This window comes from Antennarius striatus, chromosome 3 (assembly GCF_040054535.1).
Source record: "Antennarius striatus isolate MH-2024 chromosome 3, ASM4005453v1, whole genome shotgun sequence".
Lineage (NCBI taxonomy): Eukaryota > Metazoa > Chordata > Actinopteri > Lophiiformes > Antennariidae > Antennarius > Antennarius striatus.
Window position 1 is genome coordinate 1,082,793 of NC_090778.1, and position 23,467 is coordinate 1,106,259.

A 23,467-nucleotide genomic window follows, 5' to 3' on the forward strand; every position below is an offset into this window, starting at 1 on the left:
CCTGCAATGGTTCTCTTTGATGAGCCTGTTGGTGATCCCACACATCTGTCGTGTCCTGGACTGGGTTATGACGGTGTGGTGTCTCTTGTGTGATGGAGGACTGTCTCCTTTTAGGGGGTGCTCTCAGGTGGGCGTCCTGCGGGCCCTGAATGAGGCGGGGATCCCTGTGGACATGGTGGGCGGCACCTCCATCGGCTCCCTCATGGGAGCGTTGTACGCAGCGGAGAAGAGCAACAGTCGCATGAGGGTCCAAGCCCGGGAGTGGGCCATGGTCTGTTTCCTGAACACAGGAAAGAACACATCAGCAGTTTGACACTGTTCACTCTTCACACTAAGTCTCCTGTCATGCATTGTAGTTCCAGGAACACACTTTCAGAACACTCTTATTCACTTCCCTTTAAATGCCTTTTGTCAGGGTATGACCTCTTACTTCAAGAAACTTTTGGATCTGACCTACCCTGTTACCTCCATGTTTTCTGGAGCCTCTTTCAACTCCAGCATCAGCTCCATCTTCAAGAACAAACAGATCGAGGTGAGAAAAACCAGAAACAAGAGCTAATCACTGGTCAGCTAATCACTGCCCATATCCAGTTATCTTCTCATGCATCTGTAAAAAACAAATTCTAATGTTCCAAGTCGATGCTAGGAAAAGTATATGTGTTTGCATCTGTTGTCCAGGCTGTATTTGATCCAACCAGACTAGTCCTGGATCATCAACACAGTGCCTGACATAATTCACAATTACTGAGAATGGAGTGAAAGTCATTCAGCACGTTTCTGGTGGTTTAGAGAGCATGGACTTTAATCTTGTCACGTTCTGCTGTAGGACCTGTGGCTGCCGTACTTCAATATCACAACAGACATCACAGCTTCCTCCATGAGGGTTCACACTGATGGTGCGTTCATTTTTTAAACTCCTTAAACTCCTCTTTTTTATTTTGAAATAATGTGGATTGATTTACATTTTGGAACCAATTAATCCATCTTCATCCACTCATCCATAGTCGGGTAGCAGCTTCAACAGGGAGCCCCAAACTTCCCTTTCCCCCCACATCCACCAGCTCTGACTGGGGGTCCCAAGGCGTTCCCAGATCAGTGTTGAGATGTAATCCCTCCACCTGGTCCTGGGTCTGCCCCGAGGTCTCCTCCCAGCTGGACGTGCCAGAAACCCCTCCCTAGGGAGGCGTCCTGGAGGCATCCGCACCAGATGCCCAAACCACCTCAACTGACTCCTTTCCACGTGAAGGAGCAGCGACTCTACTCTGAGCCCCTCGTGAACAGCAGTGTTTCTACCTTATCTCTAAGGGAGACACCAGCTATCCGCCTGAGAAAGACCATTTCAGCCGCTTGTATCCGCGATCTCGTTCTTTGGGTCATGACCCATCGCTCATGACCACAGGTGAGGGTAGGAACGAAGATTGAACGGTAGATGGAGAGCTTTGCCTCTCGGCTTAGCTCCCTCTTTGTGACAACAGTGCAGTAAATCGACTGCAATACCGCTCCTGCTGCCCCAATTCTCCGTCCAATCTCACGTTCCATTGTTCCCTCACTCGTGAACAGGACCCCAAGATACTTAAACTCCTTCACTTGTGGAAGGACCTCATTCCCCACTTGGAGAAGGCATTCCACCGGTTTCCAGCTGAGGACCATGGCCTCAATTTGGAGGTGCTGATCCTCATCCTCAGCCCTGGTGAAGGCCAACAGCTACTCGGAACAAGTCCGACTTACTGCCGAGAACCCGAACGCAGCTCTCACTTTGGGCGTACAGGGATTGGATGGCCTTGAGGAGAGGCCCCCTCACCCCATACTCCAGCAGTACCTCCCACAGTATATCCCTGGGGACTCGATCGTACGCCTTCTCCAAGTCCACAAAACACATGTAGACTGGATGGGCATACTCCCAAGCCCCCTCTAGGATCCCTGTGAGAGTAAAAAGCTGGTCCGTTGTTCCACGACCAGGACGGAACCCACATTGTTCCTCCTCAATCTGAGGCTCGACAATCGGCCGGACCCTCCTTTCCAGCACCTTGGAGTAAACTTTCCCAGGGAGGCTGAGGAGTGTGATGCCCCTGTAGTTGGAACACACCCTGTGGACCCCCCTTTTTAAAAGAGGAACCACCACCCCAGTCTGCCACTCTTTTGGTACTGTCCCAGACTTCCACGCAACGTTAAAAAGGTGTGCCGTCTATGCAGCCCCTCAACTCCCAGAGCCTTCAGCATTTCAGGGCAACGCTCATCAACTCCTGTGGCTGTGCCACAACTTCACGGTGGCTTTGCCACCGTGAAGTTGTTTAACTCCCTCAATGACTTCATACAGAGAGATTGATTCAAGTCCCCCATTGGCTCTGAAACAAAGGACGGGTCCGTTGGGGTAGTTTCAAGTTTCAAGTTTATTTATTCTTATATAGCCCAAATTCACAAACAATGTCTCAAAGGTCTTTACAATCTCCACATGGACGATATCCCTCTGACCTTTGTGTCCTGTAGCAGTACGACCCTCACATCGGATAAGGAACAACTCCCCCCAAAACCCTTTTAACAGGGGAAAAATGGATGGGAGAAACCTCAGGAAGACTGCAGAGTAGGGACCCCTCTTCCAGGAGTGGAAGAGACGAAGCAATAGATATGACATGTACAGATTAACAACACAGTAATAATAGTAACAATAATAAATGAATGACTAAGACACGCTGATCCATCCAGTAGAGCAAGTCACCACCAGCCGATGAAGCACACAGAGGTCACCGATCAGAGGATCCACCCCTCTGAGGACAGACCAAACAGTGCCTAAGTCATTGTTCTCAAACAAGTTACAGTGCAAGATTACCCTGCCAAAACCCAAGAACCAAATGAGGCAGAACCAGACTCCCCTGGTGGATGGTGAAACAGGACCATTGTGCAGCTTGTGCTATCGCCAGCCACGGAAGCAGACAGAGGTAGCCGATTGCCGATGATCCACCACACAAAGGCCTGAGAGAGAGAACAGGAGAAGGAGGGAGAGAGATAGAGAGAACAGGGGGAGAGTGGTGCTAGAGGGACCAGAATAGCAGAGGATTAATGGGAGGCAGGGGCCTAACTAAGAAATCCTACGGCTCATCGGCAGGACTAGGCTAAACCTAAACATCGACACTGCCCCCCCCCGATATTACTTATATGTTAGGTAGAACAGATACGTTTTGAGTCTAGATTTAAAGACATCTACAGATTCAGACTGTCTAATAGCTATAGGGAGATTATTCCACAAGAAAGGGGCACGATAGGAGAAGGCCCTCTGGCCAGCTGACTTCTTTTAACTCCAGGAACACACAAGAGACCTGTATTCTGAGAGCGGAGAGCCCTAATCGGCGTGTAAGGTTTAACAAGATCAGACAGTAGTTGGATTTAGGAGTTCCTCAGAATGTTTCTTCCACAGAAAACGTCCTTAGTCGAAGTCAATAGTGTTCTATCCTTGCTGTACAAATGTCCAGATGTTCCCAGTTCACCCGCATTACTCATTTGGGCTTCCCAGGATTATCCAGAGGTTACCCCCTTCAATGGACCCAACTCACCACCCGGTGGTGATCAGTTGACAGCTCTGCCCCTCTCTTCACCCGAGTATCCAAAACACATGGTCTAAGGCTCGTGAGTGTCCCCACACCCATCCTGTGCCTTACACCTGACGCAACTCCGGAGAAGAACAAGGTGCAACCCCTGTCCAGGAGTTTGGTTCCGGAACCGAGGCTGTGCGTGGAGCTAAGCCCCCCCCAGATCCAACTGGTAATGCTCCACCTCCAACACAAACTCGGGTTCCTTCCCAGCCAGTGAGCTGACATTCCATGTCCTCAAAGCCAGCTTCTGCTGCCCAGGTTAGGTCTGTTGGGACCCCTTGTCTTCACTACCACCCATGTGGCAGCGCGAATGACCCCATCGGTCTGCCCTGCAGGTGGTGGGCCCATAGGGGTGCAGAAAATCCATTTTGCCCCTGTCTTACACTTGGTTGTGTGACATAAAGTATGTTTGAATGCTGTTTGAAGTCAGTGATTTCCTTCAACTGTTTGTCACCTCTGTGTTTGTCACCTTCTTGTTCACACGTCTGTGTTTCTCCTGCAGGGTCACTGTGGCGGTACGTCAGGGCCAGCATGTCTCTGTCCGGTTATCTTCCACCTCTCTGTGATCCCAAAGATGGACACTTACTCATGGACGGAGGGTACATCAACAACCTGCCTGGTGAGAATCAGCCGGTACACTTGACCCCCTGTGTTCCATGTAAATGGACATTCTGTTTGTCCTGACAGGATGTACCTTGACTACGAAATACAGGTCAACTTAAAGATACAAACATCCGACTGACGAACATTCAAAGATTCGAACATGTGCTCGCCGCCATCTTCTACTATTGTCCTGCAGTTCCCCTTTCTGCCATAACCCCCTCGGGAATCGAACCGACAATCTTGTGATCTTTGGACGACCCTCTCTACCAACTGAGCCACTGCCGCCCCAAATATGTAAAAACTAATCTAAATTCAAAACAATAACGTGAATCATGAGGTATGCTTAATGGTAGATGTTGGAACTATACACATTTTAATACAATCATTTTTGTAATTTTTATTTATTGTCCAGTAACATATGATGTGCTTTTAATGGTTTACTCGTGATTTTACGATTCCAATATTTGTGGGGGAAAGATGTTGACTGAAAAACTTTATTTTTATTTTCCGTGTATTTTTTTTTGGACAAGTGACATGTAATCAAGAACGACTAACTGGAAACGACCTGTATCCGAAGAAGGCGTTTGACCACGTCCCGTGTGGTATCTTGTGGGGGTTGCTGTCCGATTCCTACATGACAGACGCTGGAGCTTGGTTGGCATTGCTGGCAGTAAATCAAACCTGTTCCAAATCCAGGAACAGGTTTGATTTGGACTTTGGCAGGACTGCCCTTTATCACCAGTTCTGTTTATAATCTTTATTGACAGAATCTGCAGGCGCAGCCAGAGGTCAATGGGAGTCCAGTTTGGGAACCAAAAGATTTCATCTGCTTTTTGCAAATGATGCTGTTCTGTTGGCCTCAGAAGCCTGGAAATTCTTCCTGGGTTCTGTTGGGTTTCTCTGTCTGTTAAAGTGCTTTGAAATGTCTGCCGTTGTGATTAAATGCTATATAAATAAAGGTTGATTGATTGTTTTTCTCATTTGATGTGTAGCTGATGTGGCTCGCTCAATGGGGGCCAAGGTTGTGATTGCAATTGATGTTGGAAGTCGGGATGAAACAAATCTAACCAACTATGGTGACTCCCTAAATGGATGGTGGCTGCTATGGAAACGCTTGAACCCTCTTGCTAAGAAAATCAAGGTAATCTTCTACGTACAATGTAGTCTGTTAATTTTCTATGGACCATTCATTCAAAAAATTAATCAGTAAAAAATACAGTGATAGTTTTTCTATCATTCTTTCTCCATGCCAGTTCTTTCCGATCCCAATTCTGACTGGAGAGAATCCATTATAAAAAAAATGTAGGGATTCTGAATATCAGTAATGATCTTATTCACTTTCCAGGTCCTGAACATGGCAGAGATCCAGACCCGCCTTGCTTACGTCTGCTGTACACGGCAGCTGGAGCTGGTCAAAGACAGTGAATACTGCGAGTACGTCCGACCACCCATCGACCATTACGGCACACTAGAGTTCTCCAAGTTTGATGAGATTGCTGTGAGTTTCCTCTCCTAGCTTCTCCTCGTGACTTGTCCGTTGACCTTTAGCATCAGTCCTTTACTTTGGTTGCAGGAGGTGGGATACCAACATGGAAAGATGCTGTTCAATGTGTGGCAGCGCAGCGGTGTGGTGGACAACATGCTGAAGGACCGTCACCAGGAAGACTTCCACAAAACCATAACCGGCCATGTGAGCGACCCGCAGACCGATGTCCTGATATGTTTAGAGCTGTGATCCTGATGCTTGATTTTATCTTGCTTCAGACTTGAATTCAGTGTTGGCCCAATTCAAAATGTCATCCAGGCCCTCGTCCGGAGGGTTAGATTGGGTCTAGGTCCCATTGAGTCTGCTTAATCCTGGTATCAATAACCCTTCTAGGTGATCCCATCACAACTAGACAGGCCAAAGTCAGATCCTTTATGCGTGGCATTTCAGCATGAAAAAGGTGGAGCTCATTGTTGTGATCCTACATGTCTCCTTATGTTTGAGTTCCTGATTGGAGCAGAGGCTCCTTCTGTGTCATTGTTATTATACTTATTAATGATATCAACTGTAACTATGACAGATAACAAAAATCCAGAAAAACACATGACAAAAAGGTAAAAATTAATTTGCACTGATGAAATTAAGGGCGGCACGGTGGCGCAGTGGTTAGCGCTGTCGCCTCACAACACGGCGGACCCAGGTTTGAGTCCCGCTCTGTGCGGAGTTCGCATGCTCTCCCCGTGTCTGCGTGGGTTCTCTCCGGGTTCTCCGGCTTCCTCCCACCTCCAAAGCATGCGCTTCAGGTTGATTGACCGGTCCCAAATTGCCCATAGGAGTGAGTGTGTGTGTGGGTGGTTGTATGTCTTTGTGTGTGGCTCCGCGGTGCACTGGCGTCGTGCCCGGAGTGTCCCCCGCCTCACGCCCTATGCCACTGGGATAGGCTCCAGCTCCCCGTGACCCGCTGCGGTGGATACAGCGGTGGTAATATGAAAATGACTGACTGACTGACTGACTGATCAAATTAAGTAAGTATTCAACCCTTTGCTAGCCAGCAAAATTTGTTGCTCCCACGGACCAGTTCTGTGTCCATGAGGCACAGGTGTTGAGACAGAACTCCTAACCCCAGCTCGTTACCCTTATGGAAACACCTGTCCACACAAGATCAATCAATCAACCAATCAATCAACCAACCAAGCAATCAATCAGATTCTACGGCCAAGACCAAACAGCTGTTCATGGTTATCAAGGTCAAGATTGTAGAGCTGCAGGAGGCTAAGGCTGACTGTAAGACCATGGCCAAGCAGCTTGGTGATGGAGTGACCAGCAAACAACCAACAATCCATTGTTCTGGGGAGCTCCACCCAAGAACCTGGCTCGTGAGATTTCATCTCGACCCTGGAATGGACTGAAGCCCTGTAGTAGACTCAACAGCGTCAATGTACAGGTCTGTTTGAAGTTTGTCCGTGAACACCTGAGAGATTCAAACAAGGACTGGGCTGAGGTCAGTCTTTGGCATCACACTCATTATGTTGGGATGAGGAGGACTTTCATGATGAAGTACGCAGAGATATGTAAGGCCCTACGAAATGCAGCAATAAGAATACAGAAGAAAGCATGGTGGCAAATTCACACCCAAAGGGCGGCTGCTGGACGGCTCTACGGTCCAGCTGGTGGCCACAGACATGATGACATCTGATGTCTTTACTTTCATGCAAATACGTGTCAGAGGGAAGATCTCTGGTATGCAGGAGCACCAGCAGGAATCTGCTCTATTCCTGCTGGTGCTCCTACGAATGTCCAAATAGTGAAGTCATGTCATGAAATGACAGCTGATGAATTTAGGTCTTATTCAATAATGTTGGAATTAAGTGATTGCATTTTGTCATCTGTTCTAAATGTATCATCAAAAAGAGTGAGAATGAAGTGAGTTCTGTCTTCCAGGTGGTCACCTGTCCCAACGCGTCCTTCACTGACCTGGCAGAGATTGTATCGAGAATCGAACCTGTCAAGAACACCGTAATCAGTGGTTAGTTGTCACAGCAACAGGACAAGAGTAAACAAGTAGATTAAATATGTGTCCACAGAATACACACAACGTCATTCTGGAGATTTGAGCTTTAAAACAATGACCTGTTATGAGGCACGAATTCAGTCACTTAGACTCTGGGTTGTGAACCACTGGTACCGGTCTGGAAGAACAAGAAGAACCTACAACTTTAAAGAAAAAGAAAGCTGCTGAAGACCAGGTTTGATGGTGGTCGTATGGTTTTATTTTTTTGTATTTATCCACCACATCTGAATGGACGGTCCTTGGAGCCGAAATGGTTGGGGACCGCTGACTTAGAATGTCATTCCAAGGGTCCCTTTGCCTCCACCGTCCACAGATCTTTCTATCAACACAGAAATCAGAGCACCAGAGCAAAAAAACCCAACCGTTTCAAATAATCTTCCAACCTCTGTTGCACTCTTGAATGACAAGAAAGTGGTTCAGAGCTCCAGTTAGTTGTTCTCATGAACCTCTGGTCCCTTTGTATTGTTACGGTGCTTAGCACTTTATTTATATTTACTTATATTTTTAATTTATTAGATCTGTGGTCCCGCTTTATGTTATTGTGTTTACGCACTTTATTTGTTTAACTAATTTTCTTGGTTCTTGTATTTTTTGCATTGACTGAGGACAGTGATATCCTCTTGGTTGGGCAGTTTTGTCTCTTTAATCAATCTTTGTATTGTCTTGTATGTTTTAAAATGTTGATGCTGACTAAGGGCACCTTGCCCAAGGCGAATTTCCCCGTGTGTGATAATAAAGTATATCTTATCTCATCTTACCAGCAATGAGGAAAAGTCCATAAACTGCATTAATCCCCACTTGAATGTAGAACCCATTGTGTCAGATACATTTTGAAAAGTCAATAAAGCTTAAATCCATTCTCCTTGAAAAGGTTTTAAAAATAGAAGCCTCTAAATATTTGCATTTTTGCGCTCTTCATTTAAACTTTTTTTATGTCAGTGTTCTCATGCTTTGACTTTCCGTCTGCCTCCAGAGGAAGTGTCTGATGAATACCCGACAGACTACGATGAGGACACCGTAGAAAGCGCCCTGTCGGACTTTGAGGCCTTTACTCCTGGCGGTGAACCCACTGAGGGGGAGACGGTACGTAAACCCAGCATCGTTCGCTCGTCACTCTGACCTGTGTCCTTCATCATCCAGGGATGACTTCTTCTTCACAGGATGAGGAAACTCAAATCCCAATGTGACTGACGGACGGAGTACCGAACACTCATCAGCTGTCCGTCAGGAAAAAGCACACAGGAAATGTGTTTCTGGTCAGAAGAAATCAGTCAGGACAGCAGCACACAGCCCTGGAGACAACGCCGTCCATTCTGTCTGGGTCTAGTAGCAGGAGATGGTTTTCTGTCTGGTTCTAGTAGCAGGAGATCGTTTTCTTTCTGGTTCTGATTGCAGGAGATCGTTTTCTGTCTGGTTCTAGTAGCAGGAGATCATTTTCTGTCTGGTTCTAGTAGCAGGAGATCGCTTTCTGTCTGGTTCTAGTAGCAGGAGATCGCTTTCTTTCTGGTTCTGATAGCAGGAGATCGTTTTCTGTCTGGTTCTGGTAACAGGAGATCGTTTTCTGTCTGGTTCTAGTAGCAGGAGATCGTTTTCTGTCTGGTTCTAGTAGCAGGAGATCGTTTTCTGTCTGGTTCTAGTAGCAGGAGATCGCTTTCTGTCTGGTTCTAGTAGCAGGAGATCGCTTTCTGTCTGGTTCTAGTAGCAGGAGATCATTTTCTGTCTGGTTCTAGTAGCAGGAGATCGCTTTCTGTCTGGTTCTAGTAGCAGGAGATCGCTTTCTGTCTGGTTCTAGTAGCAGGAGATCGTTTTCTGTCTGGTTCTAGTAGCAGGAGATCGTTTTCTGTCTGGTTCTAGTAGCAGGAGATCGTTTTCTGTCTGGTTCTAGTAGCAGGAGATCGCTTTCTGTCTGGTTCTAGTAGCAGGAGATCGCTTTCTGTCTGGTTCTAGTAGCAGGAGATCATTTTCTGTCTGGTTCTAGTAGCAGGAGATCGCTTTCTGTCTGGTTCTAGTAGCAGGAGATCGCTTTCTGTCTGGTTCTAGTAGCAGGAGATCCTTTTCTGTCTGGTTCTAGTAGCAGGAGATCATTTTCTGTCTGGTGCTACACCTCAGATTCTTGTATTGGTGTTGCTCTTGCTGACCATGAGGTGAATCAACACAATTAATAATCAATAATGAATATTCTCCAAACACACTGGTGTGCAGCTGCAGGCTATAAGGCCTGAATACATGTCTGAAAGACTGATTTAATATTCCTGATGAAGATGATGGTTGTGATGCTACAATAAAGAACTAAAAGAAAGTGACCTCTGACTGGTCCTTAAGAGGATTTAGTTGAAATGTTACCATTTTTATTTACTTTGATAAATGTTTATTTACATTGATACACGTTTTTGCATCGACCAAATCAAGATACATAACCTGACTTTATTCAGATCAATCAATCAACTTTTATTTATAAAGCGCTTAATGACGTCAACAGACATTTCAAAGTGCTTTAACAGACAGAAACACCCAACTGAACCCTCCAGAGTATAAGAGACAGTGGTGGGAAAACTTCCTCATTGAGGGAGAAACTCTGGGCAGGACCCAGGCTCTGGAGGACGGTCGTCCACTTTGACCGGTCGGGTGGGAATGGAAAGATACTGGGGACAGAGACAGGGCAAGGAAAAGAGAGACAGAGAGTCAGATAGTCCAGATAGAGTCAGTGTTTCTATGGTTATAGATAGACCAGATAGAGTCAGTGTCTCTATGGTTATAGATAGACCAGATAGAGTCAGTGTCTCTATGGTTATAGATAGACCAGATAGAGTCAGTGTCTCTATGGTTATAGATAGACCAGATAGAGTCAGTGTCTCTATGGTTCTAGATAGTCCAGATAGAGTCAGTGTCTCTATGGTTATAGATAGACCAGATAGAGTCAGTGTCTCTATGGTTATAGATAGACCAGATAGAGTCAGTGTCTCTATGGTTATAGATAGACCAGATAGAGTCAGTGTCTCTATGGTTATAGATAGACCAGATAGAGTCAGTGTCTCTATGGTTATAGATAGACCAGATAGATTCAGTGTCTCTATGGTTATAGTCAGACCAGATAGAGTCAGTGTCTCTATGGTTACAGTCAGACCAGATAGAGTCAGTGTCTCTATGGTTATAGTCAGACCATGTGATGCAGGAGCTGAGTTGGGGACCAGAAAGTCAGGCTGTGTTCACCGACTCCTGGGTTGTTGTCTTCACACATGTTCACCATCAGGGAGTTGGTGAATTCAAGGCACAATTACAGCTGATTGGATGACTGTATGGAGGAAGGAGGAAGAAAGGCAGCAGGACCCCAGACGATGGAGTAGATGAGGGGTGGTACTGGTGGGACTAGAGGAGCAGGTCAAACTGCAGATCCTGGTCACAGAAGACGAGATCACGCTGATAGTCTTTTGATATATACAGACAACAACAACACAGCAGAATCAGAGCTGATGGTGATAGAATGAAAACCAATAAATCAAACACAAACACAGGCACATCATCACAATTTGCAAAAACTAAAAGTAAACACAGCACTAAACACAGTACTGCTGGGATGTGAGGGCCTGACTGATTTGTTATACTGCAGATGTGTGGGTGGGTTAGGTCGTGGATGTGTGTGATGGATCAGGACATGAACCGGTACCGATCATAAAGATAACTGTCTGGATGTGACGGGACATCTGAACGCGAAAACAAAATATTTGATTCTCTGTAAATGAATGCCGAACCTTCACAAACGGGATCCTTGTCAAACGGAGATGCCAGGTTTCCTCTAAAATATGAGTTTCTTTTTAAGGGTTAATGATCAAACCGAACTACGGTCAAACTCTGTCTGACGGAACCAGGAAATGAAACAGCGTGAGTGGCTGTGAAAGGGGGCGGAGTCAGAGGAAACCCTGGGTTTATGGGATAAAACCTGCTCCCTACCAGGTTAACTTCAGAGAGTCTGTTACTATGGTAACAAACCTAGTGGTTAAGTTTACCTCACTTCGTGAAACAGAACAGGGTTACTTCTCTGACTCTGGATTAAGTTACCTCCCTTTGTGAAACCAGAAACTCTGGTTTCCCTCATTTCAGGGTAAACATACGTAGGGTTTAACTAAACCTGCTTCATAAAACAGATGATCCAGGTCCCACCACAATCTAATGTATTTCACAACACGAACCTAAACTTGTCCAGAAATTGCTGAAAAGTCCTAACAGTCAAGACCAAGTCAGAAAAACACTGAGGCAGGATGAATCAGCCAGCGGTGACATGTTCACCGGTGGGGGGGGGCAGCTCCAGACAAACACTCTGAGGCGTCGTCAGCGTCCAACCATCAAACATCATGACTGATGATCCAGGTTCACCTGAGACCAGACTGAACCTGACTCAGTCAGGGTCAAGTCCTCGTCTCCTCATCAACGTCTAGTTCTTCTAGCAGAACGACTGAACCCATGATGGCATCAAAGAAACGTCTCTGAGTCCGTCACACGGTGGGGGTTTCAGTCTCACAGCTGAAGCTTGTGTCTGGTAGAGACTAAACTGTGTCAGACACACATCTTCTGGGTTGTTTCTTCTGAACGTTCTCAGTCAAATGTTTTGCACGTTGCTAATTTGGTGAAAGAGGAAGTGAGAGGAGGTGCTGAACATGAAGCCATGGTAAAGGGAAGTGTGAGTCTATTCCGCCGCTGACAGCAGAACGCTCACCGGACGCCTGAGGTCTGAACGCAGACATCGCCTAGCCTAACCGTCGGTAAGAAACTCTTGATTCTACTTCTGTTGTCTCCTGGAGGGTCCGATCACACCTCGCTAATGTACGGGTCATGTTTCTCTGAAACACAAACTGATATCAGCTCTGTTCCCAGACACTCATGTAGAAACTTACAGCGGTTCTTACGGGAAACAATTTAACGAACCAGAAGGAACCGAATGTTCTATTAATAAAAATCAATCAATTGGTCTTTTAATGATCCCCTTAGGGTAATTACTTTTTGGAAATCATTCTTCATCAAAAATCAGTTGAATAGATCATCAATTGTAACTTTTCACACATGACACAAGGCTACACAGGTTATAACAGAGTTATTATGAAGTATTCAGTTTCTGTTTGAACTATTTCTACAATCAACCAAATCCCGACTTTGATGTCGTCAAGAGAAAAAACATCAAACCCACATTCAGAGCTCAGAGACCCAGGAAACAGGAAGTTCCCCTCAGTGCATGCAAACACACACACACACACACACACACACACACACACACACACACACACACACACACACGCGCGCGCATCACGATGTGCTTCCTCCCACATCATCATCATCAATACAGACAAGATGACTTTAATATCTTCTGAATGAAGTCTTAGTGTTTATAATAGTCTCCAGTGATGATTGTTGTGTTATTGTGATGTCACAGGTTAGGGTTAGGGGTTAGGGTTAGGGGTTAGGGGTTAGGGTTAGGGGTTAGGGTTAGGGGTTAGGGTTAGGGGTTAGGGGGTTAGGGTTAGGGGGTTAGGGTTAGGGTTAGGGGGTTAGGGTTAGTGTTAGGGTTAGGGGGTTAGGGTTAGGGGGTTAGGGTTAGGGGGTTAGGGGGTTAGGGTTAGGGGGTTAGCATTTGGGTTAGGGTTAGGGTTAGGGGGTTAGGGTTAAGGTGTTAGGATTAGGGTTAGGGTTGTGGGTTAGAGTTAGGATTAGGGTTAGGGTTAAGTTTGGGGTTAGGGTTAGGTTTGGGGTTAGGGTTAGGGGTTAGGGTTAGGGTTAGGGTTAGGGGTTAGGGTTAGGGTTAGGGTTGTGGTTAGGGTTGGGGTTAGGGTTAGGGTTAGGGGGTTAGGGTTAGGGGTAAGGCTTAGGGTTAGGGTTAGGGTTAGGGGTAAGGGTTAGGGTTAAGGTTAGGGTTAGGGGTAAGGGTTAGGGTTGGGGGTTAGAGTTAAGGTTAGGGTTAGGGTTAGGTTAAGGTTAGGGTTAGGGGGTTAGGGTTAGGGGTGAGGCTTAGGGTTAAGGTTAGGGTTAGGGTTAGGGGTTAGGTTAGGGTTAGGTTAAGGTTAGGGTTAGGTTAGGCTTAGGGTTAAGGTTAGGGTTAGGGTTAGAGTTAGGGGTTAGGGTTAGGTTAGGGTTAGGGTTAGGGGGTTAGGGGTAAGGGTTAGGGTTAGCATTAGGGGTTAAGTTAGGGTTAGGGTTAGGGGTTAAGTTAGGGTTAGGGTTAGAGTTTAGGGTTAGCTTAGAATTAGGGATAGGGTTAGAGTTTAGGGTTAGGGTTAGAGTTTAGGGTTAGGGTTTAGGGTTAAGGTTAAGGTTAGGGTTAGGGTTTGAGGTTAGGGTTAGAGGTTAAGGTTAGGGTTAAGGTTAGGGTTAGGGTTACAGTTAGGGTTAGGGTTACGGTTAAGGTTAGGGGTAAAGGTTGGGGTTGGGGGTTAGAGTTAAGGTTAGGGTTAGGGTTAGGTTAAGGTTAGGGTTAGGGTTAGGGTTAAGGTTAGGTTAGGGTCAGGGTTAGGGGTTCGGTTAGGGTTAGGGTTAGGTTAGGGTTAAGGTTAGGGTTAGGGTTAGGGGTTAGGTTAGGGTTAGGGTTAGGGTTAGGGGGTTAGGGGTAAGGCTTAGGGTTAGGGTTAAGGTTAGGTTAGGGTTAGGGGTTAGGTTAGGGTTAGGTTAGGGTTAAGGTTAGGGTTAGGGGTAAGGGTTAGGGTTGGGGGTTAGAGTTAAGGTTAGGGTTAGGGTTAGGTTAGGGTTAGGTTAGGGTTAGGGTTAAGGTTAGGGTTATGGTTAGGGTTAGGGGTTAGGTTAGGGTTAGGGTTAGGGTTAGGGGTTAGGGTTAGGGTTAGGGTTACGGTTAGAGGTTAGGGTTAGAGTTTAGGGTTAGGGTTAGGGTTAGGGTTAGAGGTTAGGGTTCGAGGTTAAGGTTAGGGGTTAGGATTGGGCGTTAGGGATTAGTGGTTAAGGTTAGAGTCAGGTTAAGGGTCAGGATTAGGGTTAGGGGTTAGGGTTGGGGGTTAGGATTAGGGTTAGGGGTAAGGGTTAGGGTTAGGGTTAGGGTTAGGGTTAGGGTTAGGGTTAAGGTTAGGGTTAGGGGTAAGGGTTAGGGTTGGGGGTTAGAGTTAAGGTTAGGGTTAGGGTTAGGTTAGGGTTAGGTTAGGGTTAGGGTTAAGGTTAGGGTTATGGTTAGGGTTAGGGTTAGGGGTAAGGGTTAGGGTTGGGGGTTAGAGTTAAGGTTAGGGTTAGGGTTAGGTTAGGGTTAGGTTAGGGTTAGGGTTAAGGTTAGGGTTATGGTTAGGGTTAGGGGTTAGGTTAGGGTTAGGGTTAGGGTTAAGGTTAGGGTTAGGGTTAGGGGTAAGGGTTAGGGTTGGGGGTTAGAGTTAAGGTTAGGGTTAGGGTTAGGTTAGGGTTAGGTTAGGGTTAGGGTTAAGGTTAGGGTTATGGTTAAGGTTAGGGTTAGGGGTAAGGGTTAGGGTTGGGGGTTAGAGTTAAGGTTAGGGTTAGGGTTAGGTTAGGGTTAGGTTAGGGTTAGGGTTAAGGTTAGGGTTAGGGTTAAGGTTAGGGTTAGGGGTAAGGGTTAGGGTTGGGGGTTAGAGTTAAGGTTAGGGTTAAGGTTAGGGTTAGGGTTAGGTTAGGGTTAGGTTAGGGTTAGGGTTAAGGTTAGGGTTATGGTTAAGGTTAGGGTTAGGGGTAAGGGTTAGGGTTGGGGGTTAGAGTTAAGGTTAGGGTTAGGGTTAGGTTAGGGTTAGGTTAGGGTTAGGGTTAAGGTTAGGGTTATGGTTAGGGTTAGGGGTTAGGTTAGGGTTAGGGTTAGGGTTAGGGGTTAGGGTTAGGGTTACGGTTAGAGGTTAGGGTTAGAGTTTAGGGTTAGGGTTAGGGTTAGGGTTAGAGGTTAGGGTTCGAGGTTAAGGTTAGGGGTTAGGATTGGGCGTTAGGGATTAGTGGTTAAGGTTAGAGTCAGGTTAAGGGTCAGGATTAGGGTTAGGGGTTAGGGTTGGGGGTTAGGATTAGGGTTAGGGGTAAGGGTTAGGGTTAGGGTTAGGGTTAGGGTTAAGGTTAGGGTTAGGGGTAAGGGTTAGGGTTTGGGGTTAGAGTTAAGGTTAGGGTTAGGGTTAGGTTAGGGTTAGGTTAGGGTTAGGGTTAAGGTTAGGGTTATGGTTAGGGTTAGGGGTTAGGTTAGGGTTAGGGTTAGGGTTAGGGGTTAGGGTTAGGGTTAGGGTTACGGTTAGAGGTTAGGGTTAGAGTTTAGGGTTAGGGTTAGGGTTAGGGTTAGAGGTTAGGGTTCGAGGTTAAGGTTAGGGGTTAGGATTGGGCGTTAGGGATTAGTGGTTAAGGTTAGAGTCAGGTTAAGGGTCAGGATTAGGGTTAGGGGTTAGGGTTGGGGGTTAGGATTAGGGTTAGGGGTAAGGGTTAGGGTTAGGGTTAGGGTTAGGGTTAAGGTTAGGGTTAGGGGTAAGGGTTAGGGTTGGGGGTTAGAGTTAAGGTTAGGGTTAGGTTAAGGTTAGGGTTAGGGGGTTAGGGTTAGGTGTAAGGCTTAGGGTTAGGGTTAGGGTTAGAGTTAGGGGTTAGGGTTAGGGTTAGGTTAGGGTTAGGTTAGGGTTAGGGTTAAGGTTAGGGTTAGGGTTAGAGTTTAGTGTTAGCTTAGAATTAGGGTTAGGGTTAGAGTTTAGGGTTAGGGTTAGGGGTTAGGGTTGGGGTTAGGGTTAGGGGGTTAGGGTTAGGGGTAAGGCTTAGGGTTAGGGTTAAGGTTAGGTTAGGGTTAGGGGTTACGGTTAGGGTTAGGTTAGGGTTAAGGTTAGGGTTAGGGGTTAGGGTTGGGGTTAGAGTTAAGGTTAGGGTTAGGTTAGGGTTAAGGTTAGGGTTAGGGTTAGGGGTTAGGGGTTAGGGGTTAGGTTAGGGTTAGGGTTAGGGTTAGGGGTTAGGGTTAGGGTTGGGGTTAGGGTTGGGGTTAGGGTTAGGTTAAGGTTAGGGTTAGGGGGTTAGGGGTGAGGCTTAGGGTTAGGGGTTAGGGTTGGGGTTAGGGTTAGGGTTAGGGGGTTAGGGTTAGGGGTAAGGCTTAGGGTTAGGGTTAAGGTTAGGTTAGGGTTAGGGTTAGGGGTTAGGTTAGGGTTAGGGTTAGGGTTAAGGTTAGGGTTAGGGGTAAGGGTTAGGGTTGGGGGTTAGAGTTAAGGTTAGGGTTAGGGTTAGGTTAAGGTTAGGGTTAGGTTAGGGTTAAGGTTAGGGTTAGGGTTAGGGGTTAGGGTTGGGGTTAGGGTTGGGGTTAGGGTTAGGGTAAGGTTAGGGTTAAGGTTAGGGGTTAGGGTTAGGGTTGGGGTTAGGGTTAGGGGTGAGGCTCAGGGTTAGGGTTAAGGTTAGGTTAGGGTTAGGGTTAGGGGTTAGGTTAGGGTTAGGGTTAGTTTAAGGTTAGGGTTAGGTTAGGGTTAAGGTTAGGGTTAGGGGGTTAGGGTTAGAGTTAGGGGTAAGGGTTAGGGTTAGGGTTAGCATTAGGGGTTAAGTTAGGGTTAGGTTTAAGGTTAGGGGTTAAGTTAGGGTTAGAGTTTAGGGTTATCTTAGAATTAGGGTTAGGGTTAGAGTTTAGGGTTAAGGTTAGAGTTTAGGGTTAGGGTTTAGGGTTAAGGTTAAGGTTAGGGTTAGGGTTTGAGGTTAGGGTTAGAGGTTAAGGTTAGGGTTAGGGTTAAGGTTAGGGTTAGGGTTACGGTTAGGGTTACGGTTAGAGTTTAGGGTTAGGGTTAGGGTTAGGGTTAAGGTTAGGGTTAGGGTTAGGGTTAAGGTTAGGGTTAGGGTTAGGGTTAGAGGTTAGGGGTTAGGATTGGGCGTTAGGGATTAGTGGTTAGGGTTAGAGTCAGGTTAAGGGTCAGGATTAGGGTTAGGGGTTAGGGTTGGGGGTTAGGGTTAGGGGCTAGGGGTTACGGTTAGGGGTTAAGGTTAGGATTAGGGTTAGGGGTAAGGGTTAGGTTTAGGGGGTTAGGGTTAGGGGTAAGGCTTAGGGTTAGGGTTAGGGTTCGGGTTAAGGTTAGGGTTAGGGGTAAGGGTTAGGGTTGGGGGTTAGAGTTAAGGTTAGGGTTAGGTTAAGGTTAGGGTTAGGGGGTTAGGGTTAGGTGTAAGGCTTAGGGTTAGGGGTAGAGTTAGGGGTTAGGGTTAGGGTTAGGTTAGGGTTAGGTTAGGGTTAGGGTTAAGGTAAGGTTTAGGGGGTTAGGGTTAGGGGTTAAATTAGGGTTAGGGTTAAGGTTAGCGGTTAAGTTAGGGTTAGGGTTAGAGTTAAGGTTAGGGTTAGGGTTAGGTTTAAGGTTAGGGTTAGGGTTAGAGGTTAGGGTTAGAGGTTAAGGTTAGGGGTTAGGATTGGGCGTTAGGGTTTAGCGGTTAGGGTTAGAGTCAGGTTAAGGGTCAGGATTAGGGTTAGGGTTGGGGGTTAGGGGCTAGGGGTTACGGTTAGGGGTTAGGGTTAGGGTTAGGGTTCAGTCAATTCAGACTCAACCTGACCTGCTTTCTCTGCGGGTTCAGAGCCTGATCATGTGATCTATGGTGGTCCTTTTAAGGAAAGTTAGCGTTAGCGACCTGGAGCGTGTCCTCCGCTGTACTCAGGAGCTCAGTGGGCTTTTCACTGTGGACATGGTGGGGAATGAGACCGCCTGCCTGAAGACATCCACTGACCTGAACCCAGCTGACCTTGGGCCCTGTTTCAATTAGAAGTTAATGGCAAAATTAAAATTAATGGCATTCTGTTTGTTTGTTTCTTTTGTTTGTTTGTTCCAGGTCTGATCAGAGGTTTCCAGGATGGCTCAAGGATGCCTCAAGTGTTTAAAGCTAACAATGTGTGCGGCTAACTTCCTGTGTTTTGTATGTATGTCTCATTCCTTTGTGTGACTGTTAGCCACTGATGCTAATGATAGTGAAGCTAATGGAAACATGACAGAATTCATGCTCAACACAACCAGCTGTTCACCACATCTGAATCAGAAAGATCGCAGTCATGAAGTAAAACAGACAGGAAGTAGTTCCCAGAGTCAATAGGCTCTGGTCAAGAGAGTGAATGACTTTATTGATGATCAATTATGAAAATGTGTGTGTACAAAAGTAACAGAATTAAAAAGAAAAGCGCAGAATGACCACAGACCAGTTCACCAGAGGGATGAACCGATGCTGCCCTGACCTTCTTCCTCCTCCAGCTGTGTGGCGTGGCTGTGCTCAGCCTGGGGGTGTACGTGATGGTCAACTTCCGGATGGCTGCCCTGACCCCAACCTTGGACAGTTTCAACTTTGCCAACATGTTGCTGATCAGTGGGATCGTCATCACTTGTGTGTCCTTCTTGGGCTTCCTGGGGGCTCTGAAGGAGAACCGATGCCTCCTCCTGACGGTATGACACAAGCAGTCCCCTAACCCCAAAACCCTAACCCCCGAACCCTAACCCTATAACCCAACCCTAACCCCTGAACCCTAACCCCTGAACCCTAACCTCCGAACCCGAACCCCAGAACCCGAACCCCTGAAACCTAACCCCTGACCCCTGACCCCTAACCCCTGAACCCGAACCTAACCCCAAAACCCTGACCCCTGTAATGATGTGATTCTCCAGTTCTTCCTGCTGCTGCTGGTTCTGCTGCTGGTGGAGCTGACGGTGGCCTGCCTACTGCTGGTGTACGAGGGGGAGGTGCGTCCAACCGTCCGGTCCCACACTGAGCCCCGTTAACAGAACGAGTGCTGGACTCATCTCGCCTCACTTTCTAGATCGCTAAATTGTTGGAAGAAGATCTGATCAAGGGCCTGAAGAACGCCAAAGGAAAGCTTGGAAACTCAACGGAGCTGCAGAGCGACTGGGATGTGATTCAGCAGAAGGTCAGTGTGGTGGTGAGGACCACCTGAAGTTCTGTCTGTTGTTCACCGTCTTCTCCCGGTCCTCTGGCTCAGCTCGGCTGCTGCGGCGTCAACAATGTGACCGACTGGGGAGACAGAGTGCCCAGATCCTGCTGCTGGGACCAGTGTGACTCCGCCCAGCCCCAGTACAACCAAAAGGTAGGCCCCCAGAACCACCGGATGAGTCAGCATCTGTGTGTGATGGGTCACCCCCCAGAGTGTGACTCATCACAACAGAAGACAATAGCAGGGTGTCAGCACTCCACCTGTGTGTGTGTGTGTGTGTGTGTGTGTGTGTGTGTGAGTCAATCAAACAATCAATCAATCAAGTTTTATTTATTAAGCGCTTAATCACATCAACAGACATTTCAAAGCGCTTTAACAGACAGAGAAACCCAACTGAACCTTCCAGACCATAGGAGACGGTGCAGGGAAAACTCCCTCATTGAGGAAGAAACTCCGGGCAGGACCCAGACTCTTTTGGGGGCCATCTGCCTTGACCGGTTGGGTGGAAAGAAATAAAATAAAGATCAGGACAGGGTCAGAGAGAGAGACAGAGAGTCAGACAGTCCAGATAGAGTCAGTGTCTCTATGGTTATAGATAGACCAGATAGAGTCAGTGTCTCTATGGTTATAGATAGACCAGATAGAGTCAGTGTCTTTATGGTTATAGATAGTCCAGATAGAGTCAGTGTCTCTATGGTTATAGATAGACCAGATAGAGTCAGTGTCTCTATGGTTATAGATAGACTAGATAGAGTCAGTGTCTCTATGGTTATAGATAGACCAGATAGAGTCAGTGTCTTTATGGTTATAGATAGTCCAGATAGAGTCAGTGTCTCTATGGTTATAGATAGTCCAGATAGAGTCAGTGTCTCTATGGTTATAGATAGACCAGATAGAGTCAGTGTCTTTATGGTTATAGATAGTCCAGATAGAGTCAGTGTCTCTATGGTTATAGATAGTCCAGATAGAGTCAGTGTCTCTATGGTTATAGATAGACCAGATAGTCAGTGTCTCTATGGTTAGATAGACCAGATAGAGTCAGTGTCTCTATGGTTAGTCAGACCAGATAGAGTCAGTGTCTCTATGGTTATAGTCAGACCAGATAGAGTCAGTGTCTCTATGGTTATAGTCAGACCAGATAGAGTCAGTGTCTCTATGGTTAGTCAGACCAGATAGAGTCAGTGTCTCTATGGTTAGTCAGACCAGATAGTCAGTGTCTCTATGGTTAGATAGACCAGATAGAGTCAGTGTCGCTATGGTTAGTCAGACCAGATAGTCAGTGTCTCTATGGTTATAGATAGTCCAGATAGAGTCAGTGTCTCTATGGTTAGTCAGACCAGATAGAGTCAGTGTCTCTATGGTTATAGTCAGACCAGATAGAGTCAGTGTCTCTATGGTTAGTCAGACCAGATAGAGTCAGTGTCTCTGTGGTTACAGATAGACCAGAAAGAGTCAGTGTCTCTATGGTTATAAATAGACCAGATAGTCAGTGTCTCTATGGTTATAGATAGACCAGATAGAGTCAGTGTCTCTATGGTTATAGATAGACCAGATAGAGTCAGTGTCTCTATGGTTATAGATAGTCCAGATAGAGTCAGTGTCTCTATGGTTATAGATAGACCAGATAGAGTCAGTGTCTCTATGGTTATAGATAGACCAGATAGAGTCAGTGTCTCTATGGTTATAGATAGACCAGATAGAGTCAGTGTCTCTATGGTTATAGATAGTCCAGATAGAGTCAGTGTCTCTATGGTTATAGATAGACCAGATAGAGTCAGTGTCTCTATGGTTATAGATAGACCAGATAGAGTCAGTGTCTCTGTGGTTATAGATAGACCAGATAGAGTCAGTGTCTCTATGGTTATAGATAGACCAGATAGAGTCAGTGTCTCTATGGTTATAGTCAGACCAGATAGAGTCAGTGTCTCTATGGTTATAGTCAGACCAGATAGAGTCAGTGTCTCTATGGTTATAGATAGACCAGATAGAGTCAGTGTCTCTGTGGTTATAGATAGACCAGATAGAGTCAGTGTCTCTATGGTTATAGTCAGACCAGATAGAGTCAGTGTCTCTATGGTTATAGATAGACCAGATAGAGTCAGTGTCTCTATGGTTATAGATAGACCAGATAGAGTCAGTGTCTCTATGGTTATAGTCAGACCAGATAGAGTCAGTGTCTCTATGGTAATAGATAGACCAGATAGAGTCAGTGTCTCTATGGTAATAGATAGACCAGATAGAGTCAGTGTCTCTATGGTTATAGATAGTCCAGCTAGAGCCAGTGTCTCTATGGTTATAGATAGTCCAGATAGAGTCAGTGTCTCTATGGTTATAGATAGACCAGATAGAGTCAGTGTCTCTATGGTTACAGTCAGACCATGTGATGCAGGAGCTGAACTGGGGACCAGAAAGTCAGGCTGTGTTCACCGACTCCTGGGTTGTTGTCTTCACACATGTTCACCATCAGGGAGTTGGTGAATTCAAGGCACAATTACAGCTGATTGGATGACTGTGTGGAGGAAGGAGGAAGAAAGGCAGCAGGACCCCAGACGATGGTTAGGTGAGGGGTGGTACTGGTGGGATGGGGGGGCAGGTCCACAGCTGATGGGTGGATGAGGGGTGAAACCTGTGAGGACATAGAGCACAGAGACTCCATAGGAGAGGTGTAGTTAGTAAAGTAAGTAAAGTGTGATTGGAGACTTGGAGAGAGAGGTCAGAGAGAGGTCAGAGAGAGGTCAGAGAGAGGTCAGAGTCTGGATGTAGAGTCTCCAGCAGAGTAGGTCTAGAAGAAGAGAACGTGACAGCCTGAGACGCCTTTATTGTAAAATGTTTGAAAAAGAGATGTTTGAAGTCTCGTCTTAAATAGTCAGAGGGTGTCTGCCTCCTGCACTGGGGGGGGGTCCACAATAGAGGGGCACAATAGAGGCGGTGTTAAGTGTAAAACCTTACAGAGGAAGCATCAGGAACGGCTGAACGATGTGATGAACGTGATTTTGTGTTTTGGTTGGAGGTCATGTGACCACGCGTCGTCCCTGTGAACGCAGCAGAGGCGTGATGTTCGTGTATTGACCCAGCTGTCTTCTGCGTTAGGGGCCACACTGGCCCGGGGGCTATCTCGGGGGCCTTCTACCGGGGGGGTCAGTTCACCTTGTGCTTGTTTGCAGGGCTGCTTGTCCACCCTCAGGAGCTTCTTTGAGGAAAACTTCCTGACCACCGGGATCTCCGTCATCGCCCTCTGCGTCGTGGAGGTAACTTAACCGCTTCGAACCGTCTGCTTGATTAAACCCACGAAAGGAGGACGGAGCAGAGCCTGAGAGCCCCCCAGGGAGGCTGACGCGTCAGACGGTCCTCATGAACGCAGGGGGGTACATTATAAACCAGGGTTCTTCAGCTAACAGTTCCCATGAAGTAACCCCCCCCCCACACACACACACACACACAGACCCTACCGGCTCAGGAATTTAACAACACGTTCATAAAAGTGTTGTTAAATTCCGGACCCCCAGGTCACCTAACTCTGACTGATGAACTCTGGTTGCTTCGTAATGCTGGCGTTGCCATGGCGATGTGTCTGTGCGCTCAGATGTTCGTTTGTGAGGTTTGACCTCTGACCTTCTCCATGTTGTCTGTTTGCAGGTGATGGGAATGTGTTTCGCCATGACGCTCTTCTGCCAGATCAGTCGATCTGGACTGAACTACAAGCTGTAGAGGATCCTGAGTCTGGAGACGGCTGGGGGCCCCTGTGTGGCCCCTGTGTGGCCCCGGGGCCACAAACAGTTTAATAAAGACACATTTATGAATATTACTGTATAAACTGGTCATTCCTTGTGAACTCATTTTGCTTTACTGTGTGTGTGTGTGTGTGTGTGTGTGTGTGTGTGTAAAGATAA

General features: G+C 46.7%; 2 protein-coding genes across 3 annotated transcripts in view; both read left to right on the forward strand.

The window, feature by feature from the left end:
* pnpla7b (patatin-like phospholipase domain containing 7b) overlaps nucleotides 1-10,050 on the forward strand; it is a 32,008-nt gene extending 21,958 nt beyond the window's left edge. Inside the window, exons 26-35 of one of the 2 annotated variants that reach the window (XM_068310161.1) lie at nucleotides 115-271; nucleotides 416-532; nucleotides 827-896; nucleotides 4,090-4,206; nucleotides 5,183-5,331; nucleotides 5,536-5,688; nucleotides 5,764-5,880; nucleotides 7,618-7,702; nucleotides 8,721-8,830; nucleotides 8,908-10,050. In XM_068310161.1, coding sequence (XP_068166262.1) covers nucleotides 115-271; nucleotides 416-532; nucleotides 827-896; nucleotides 4,090-4,206; nucleotides 5,183-5,331; nucleotides 5,536-5,688; nucleotides 5,764-5,880; nucleotides 7,618-7,702; nucleotides 8,721-8,830; nucleotides 8,908-8,934 — 1,102 coding nt within the window. In that variant the 3' untranslated portion in view covers nucleotides 8,935-10,050. Of the gene's footprint in view, nucleotides 1-114; nucleotides 272-415; nucleotides 533-826; nucleotides 897-4,089; nucleotides 4,207-4,274; nucleotides 5,153-5,182; nucleotides 5,332-5,535; nucleotides 5,689-5,763; nucleotides 5,881-7,617; nucleotides 7,703-8,720; nucleotides 8,831-8,907 lie in introns of those variants that run through there. The other variant, XM_068310162.1, reaches the window with a different exon arrangement.
* A 2,324-nt stretch (nucleotides 10,051-12,374) lies between these two features.
* Nucleotides 12,375-23,382, forward strand: zgc:64051 (leukocyte surface antigen CD53). Its single transcript, XM_068311549.1, has 8 exons — nucleotides 12,375-12,504; nucleotides 18,473-18,556; nucleotides 18,886-19,074; nucleotides 19,294-19,368; nucleotides 19,446-19,553; nucleotides 19,626-19,730; nucleotides 22,742-22,825; nucleotides 23,214-23,382. Exons 2-8 carry the CDS (start codon nucleotides 18,494-18,496, stop codon nucleotides 23,283-23,285), a joined length of 696 nt encoding a protein of 231 aa, XP_068167650.1. The 5' UTR covers nucleotides 12,375-12,504; nucleotides 18,473-18,493; the 3' UTR covers nucleotides 23,286-23,382.
* The last annotated feature ends 85 nt before the right edge of the window (nucleotides 23,383-23,467 follow it).